General features: G+C 41.8%; 1 protein-coding gene across 1 annotated transcript in view; it reads left to right on the top strand.

The window, feature by feature from the left end:
- Window positions 1-496: 496 nt before the first annotated feature.
- The window catches only part of LOC129709424 (G patch domain-containing protein 8), a 457,275-nt gene continuing 451,491 nt past the window's right edge, over window positions 497-6,280 (top strand). Inside the window, exon 1 of the mRNA XM_055655798.1 lies at window positions 497-1,026. Within this exon, the coding sequence (XP_055511773.1) occupies window positions 916-1,026 (111 nt within the window). The 5' untranslated portion in view covers window positions 497-915. The remainder of the gene's footprint in view (window positions 1,027-6,280) is intronic.

Below are 6,280 nucleotides of genomic sequence, written 5' to 3'. Positions count from 1 at the left end.
ATGCATGTTACCGAAGAGAATGGCAGTGAGACGATAAAGTGATTATTCTACGTGTTCTCCTCCTTATACCCTATTTGGAACCGGATTGATAATTCTCACAGCCTGCTTGGGGAGTGGGGGTGGCAGTGGGGTGGCGGGAACGGCTGCTGCCGCTGCTCTGCTGCAGCTTGATATTAAGCCAGGAAGGGAAAAGAAAGGTATCAAAGGGAAAGTATGCAGAGAATAAGCATGCACATTCAGCCGGAGAAATGAAAGAGGAGGATGTCTAGATACGAGGAAACTAAGAGACTTGTGGGGAATAATAATAATAAAAATAACTGGAAGAGTTGTTAATGTGGTTTGCAGCCAGTTTTTGTGAAACGTGCTGCTGATTGGAAGTTGTCATCTGTGGAAATGTAACAGTTTCCCCCCTCGTGTTCCTGTGTACCTTGCGTGGCAGTTACTGGGTTAGCGATCCATTTGTGGCTGTCATACCTGGGTTTGCAGGGCAGTCTGCAGTCTGCAGTGGCATCGGAGGCTGGTGGCAGTGCGTGGAGGGGTCCTCGTTATCACGGACGGCTCGCGCCAAGCTATTTTGTCCGCTGGACTGTTGGAGCACTGGCAGTATCTGCTGCATCTGCCAGGCACCGTGGACTCCCCCCACCCCTCCCCACCCCACCACTGTTTTTACCCGAGACAGAGGATTAGCATTTTCACATGGTCTGCGCTTTGGGAAATGCATGGATTTTCAGCCTCGTTATTTAATTGCCGGAGCCGATGGATTGGCTAACTGTGTCATGTCTCTGCCTGCCGATGGTGAAGTGAAACAGTGCCTAGGTGCTGCTTGACAGGGCTCCTGTCCTCCCTATCCTGTGCGGCTGTTGATTTCCCTCCGCTTATGTCAACTCTCAGTGCATATGGGAGACTTATTACCGTATGGCGTGCTATTACCTTGTGATCAGCTCAACACATCTCAGCAATGGGCATTTTAGAAGCATTAAAGGAGTTTTTAGAGGTCCCCTGTGCAAGAATGGGAGTGAAACACTGGTAAATTCCGTGCTTCTTTTCTTTCCATTTAATTACATGTAATAAACTTTTTTACATCGTTACTGTTGTATCCATTGTGGAAATATGCGGCCACCGATATTAATTTTTAGCGAACAAATTGGTGCTGATTTTTTTTTGATGATTCATTTTGTTTTCGATATTGCCTTAATGTTTGAAGATATGTCTAATAATTGTGACTGTAAAATATCTCTACCATATAATATGTATGGGATTTCCGAATTCGGAAACTCGTGAAACAGTTAGTTAATTAGATTGCTGGCGGGCTGCCTGTCTATATATAGGACTGGATCGCGGCTGATTCTTGAAGTTACTTTCGCCGAACAATTATTTCAAGCATTGTTTTCTTTTACTACGTTTCATGTTATGAAGAAAATTATCCCTGTAAACTACACCCTGCTTTGCAGGTGCCCCGTTGCCTTGAGTTTGAGTTTGAGTAAAATATCAATTTTATCCTGCGATTGTCATGATAGCAGTTCCGAATATAATTGAAAAGGCTACTGCAGCCATCAGCAAGAAAGATGAGAGATCTTGCGTTTTGACCCTACTCTCGATTCTCTCGCATTCATTTTGTTAATGATAACACACCTGCGATGCAAATGTCAGAAGTTGCGAGAGCACGCTGCTCAGGCGAGTTCACATTGTAACAATTCTGGAAAGGCGTTTGCCCAACACTGATTGAAATTTACTCCTTCAGGTATTTTCTGTGCATGTGAGAGACATCGCAATTTATGTTTGTCCTGACTTTTTTAACACATGGTTTCAGTGTAACGTAATTCTGAATGGCGACGGTAGGTGCGAAGCAACAAAGAATGTATTTGAGAACATGAGAACAAATCTAACCCTATTGAATTAAGAAGATAAATGACAAATGACATATGACAAATGATACATTAACGCGTGTTTCTCTTTGCCAAATTGTATTATATTACATCAGTGGGACCTTCTGCAACAGGAGATGGAATCCCATTTAGAGAGAAATGCTAGATTATGCACAACATACTTTGTATTTGTTAAATGTCTGTAATACTGGGTTTTTGCAATGCTTTATAATCCACTCAAGTATTTCTACAGAACCTGTGTGTGTTACATTTTGGATTGTTTTGAGCCATTAACATATTTGGTTTCTGTAGATCTTGATACTTCAAACAGTTTCGTGATACAGATGTGTAGAATTCAGCATTTATTCACTGTGTATTATTACAAAGATTATCCTGCTGGTGAATTGGGCTACAAAACTTTCCTAATTCTATTTTCTTCCAAAGCTCTTCAATGTTCTTAATGTTTCCTTTTAAAGTGTGCAAATTTGTTTCAGAAGCTTAAAAAATGTTCACATTGTCTGAATAATTGAAAACCGTGGAGTAGATTTGGTATCATAAAAAAAGATTGACTACATTTATTTGCTGTATTTTTCAATCACAGTAAAATTAAAACTGCTTTTCATTTGATAGATTATCGTCAGAGACAAAAATATAATTTGAATATTTTCTCCAGGTTTTAGGGGTGAATCTTGTTGACTAATTTTGTCTGGGATTGCTGCACACATGTTGTTAAACATGGGACATAGTGGAAGGTACAGGTTCTAGACCCTTCAACCAGTTTTGCAGAAATTCTAGTAAATCTCTTCTGGGATTCTGCGCCAGTCCAAGCTCCATTGATTTTAGCGAGAATTGTCGGGCTCCAGCTTAGAATGCAAAGGGGAAGATAGCATTCCATCATTTAAAAAAAAAAGATGTTGCATTGTTTTACTGCATTCAGATGGTTAAGTGTTTTTATTTTTTATTTAATTACTTATATTTTAATAGTTTTCAAATGTCTCTGAAATAAAAACAGAAAATACCGATCATTGGGCATCAGCATGTGGAGAGAGAAGCACAGTTAATGAGGGAGATCATCTGTCATTACATTAGTGCTATTGTCGGAATGAACTGGATATCCACTTGTTTCCAGTGTTGAGTTTGGTCCAAGTCACAGTCTGGTTGCTTTGGAGGATGCAATGTGTTTGCACAATCTTCCCCAAGTATCAGTCCAGGGAAGCATCCTCTGCCCTTTCCTTCCACAGATGCTGGCTGACACTCTGAGTTCCAACAACACTTTGTGTTTTGATCAATATTCCAGTACCTCATGTCTTTCCCAAGCTTCCCTGCTTTCAGACCAGGAAGTCTTTCAGACCAGGAAGTCTATGCACTGATCCTGCTCCAGGCCAAACAGTCCAAATGTATCTGGAACTGTTCATATTAATGCTTGAGATAGGAGAGAGCTAACTAGTTATTATTATTAATTTAAGTTAGTTTTAATGAATTTATTTTTACATTGTGGAAAAATTTGTTACGCAGTTAAAAACATATTTTAAAATTTCTTTATGATTCATATGATTTCTTTAACTCTCACAATTTTACTGTATGTTTGTTGATGTTAAAGGTTTTCACAAACATTTAGCAGTCCCTGTATCTTGAAGGGACTGCTCCAGCTGCCAAAGCTGTGAGTCCAGCCAGCTCTTTGCACTGAGACATCCTTGTGCTATGGGGCTCTCACTTAACTTTTTTTCTCTGTTTCCAGCCGGGCAACCTAGGCAGCTTTTTAGGTTGCCAAATGACAGTTTAGGTGGTCATTTAAGACGGCTTGCATGACGCGTGCGATAATGTGCTCGGACGAAGTGCGTAGTTACCAGTCGGAATTATGCTCAATGGAGCATTCACATATTATTTCTGCTTCAAATAAAGTCACAAACTAAACATATTCACCAATCAAGACATGATATATACCACAATGCAGCAAAATTATAACACAGTATATACAGTATCTCAACTCTTTTTACACGTTGCAATGAATGCAATTGCTATTATTTCTTTTCACTTCCAAACAAAAATGTGGTTGGATTATTCAGCATATGATCAACCTTGGTGAGACCAAGCGCAGGCTTGGCGATCGCATCGCACAACACCTCCACTTAGTTCGCAATAACCAACCTGATCTCCTCAGTCTGAAGAAGGGTCTCGACCCGAAACATCGCCTATTCCTTTGCTCCATAGATGCTGGCTCACCCGCTGATTTTCTCCAGCTTTTTTGTCTACCAACGGGATCCCACCACAGGCCATATCTTCCCAGGTGTCAGCTGCTCTACATCGGTGACACCAAGCATAGGCTTGGGGATCACTTGGCCCAACACCTCCACTCGGTTCACAATAACAAACCTGATCTCCCGGTGGCTCAGCACTTCAACTCCCCCTCCCATTCCGAATCCTATCTTTCTGTCCTGGGCCGCCTCCATGGCCAGAGTGAGACCCACCGTAAATTGGAGGAGCAGCACCTCATATTTCGCTTGGGTAGTTTACACCCCAGCGGTATGAACATTGGCTTCTCCAATTTCAGGTAATCCTTGCTTTCTCCTCCCCTTCCCAGCTCTCCGTCAGCCCACTGTCTTCCCCTCTTCCTTTCTTCTTCCCGTCCCCCCCACCCTCATATCAGACTGAAGAAGGGCCTCAACCCAAAATGTAGCCTATTTCCTTCGCTACATAGATGCTGCCTCACCCGCTGAGTTTCTCTACTCATTCACACAAGTTCTGTTATCCCACTTTCCTCGCCCACTCCCTACACATTAGGGGCAATTGTACAGAGACAAGTTAACCTGCAAAACCAATGCGGCTCTGGGATGTGGGAGGAAACCCACATGCTTGCAGGGAGAATGTGCAAATTCAACACAGATAGTGCCCGAGGACAGGATCGAACGCAGATCTCTGGCGTGTGATGCAGCAAGTCTACCAGCTGTGCCACTATATTTTGTTTTCCAACACACAAACAATTATACATTGATAACTTTGGTTACTAAAAAAAAATAAACTATCCATTTTCCAGTCTTAAATCTCAAAGTGACGCTATGTCCCCCTTTACAGCTACTGTATGTTTTAATTCGGTTCAAGACTATGGGGCAGTACATTGGCTATAAAGTTTCTGCCTAAAAATGCCAGAGACCCGGAATTGATCCTGAATATGGGTGCTGCTGTATGGAGTTTGCTCCTTTTCCCTTTGATCGCATCATTCGCATCGGTATTCTCCAGGTGCACTTCCTTCCACATTCCAAAGGTGTGCAGAAATCTTTTTCAGACCCAACACAAAACGTAATATTTTCCTTTTGTCCGGAGATTCTGTCTGACCTGTTGAGTTACTCCAGCTTTTTGTGTCTCTCTTCAGTTTAATCCAGCATCTGCTGTTCCTTGCGACACACACAAAACTATACGATAGAACTTTAATAATCCCAGGAGGGAAATTGTGTGTGTGTGTGTGTGTGGGGGGATATATTATGTATATACACACACATATATATATATATATTTATATATTCATATATAAATATACACCGTTTTGTTTTCTCGTTTATAACATTGTTTACAGAGTGCTATGTTTACATATTCTGTTGTGCTGCTGCAAGTAACGATTTCATTATTCTAACTGGGACGTGAGAGAATAAAACACTCTTGACTCTTGACTTACGTTGCTAATGTGTGGGATGGAACTAGTGTACGGGTGATCGGTGGTCGGCGTGGACTCGGTGGGCCGAAGGGCCTGTTTCAATGCTGCATCTTTAAATTAAACTAAAAATACTAAAACCAGAGGAAATCTAAAGAAGGGTCTCTACCCAAAACGTCACCCAATTTCTTCTATCCAGAGATGCTGGCTGCTCCATGGAGTTCCCCCGCACAATTAAAGCATGGAATTGTCTTCACCCTACCATAGTTACCCAACCAGAAGCAACTAAATTTAAGGTAGCTTTTTTTCCCAATAACTCTTTTTTGCTTAAGTCCAAATCAAGAGTCAAGAGAGTTTTATTGTCATGTGTCCCAGATAGCACAATGAAATTCTTGCTTGCTGCAGCACAACAGAATATGTAAACATAATACAGAACAGGAGAGAAAAGTTCAATGTGTCTATATACTATATACCATAGACCATATACACAATAAATAAACAGATCAAGTGCAATAGGCTGTTATTTTTCAGAGTTTGTTGGTGGAGGATCCACTCCAGTTTAAATTCCCTTTAGAATATTTTTGGAGGACCAGTAAACCAAGAAGCAAGAGCTACTTCAGGGAGTTACTCCAGCTCCAGGGAGTGGTTCCACGTTGGTTTTGAGTGGTCGCGGCGAGGCGGGGACCAGACAGCAAAAGCGACCAGATCTCCCACAATGCAAAGGGAGAGGGAACGTGCCCGGTGCTGACCAGTTGCCGTGGCAGTGCGC

This window comes from Leucoraja erinacea, chromosome 2, assembly GCF_028641065.1.
Source record: "Leucoraja erinacea ecotype New England chromosome 2, Leri_hhj_1, whole genome shotgun sequence".
In the NCBI taxonomy this organism is placed as follows: Eukaryota; Metazoa; Chordata; class Chondrichthyes; order Rajiformes; family Rajidae; genus Leucoraja; species Leucoraja erinaceus.
The sequence above is the reverse complement of the archived record's forward strand: the minus strand, read 5'-3'. Positions and strand labels throughout refer to the sequence as shown.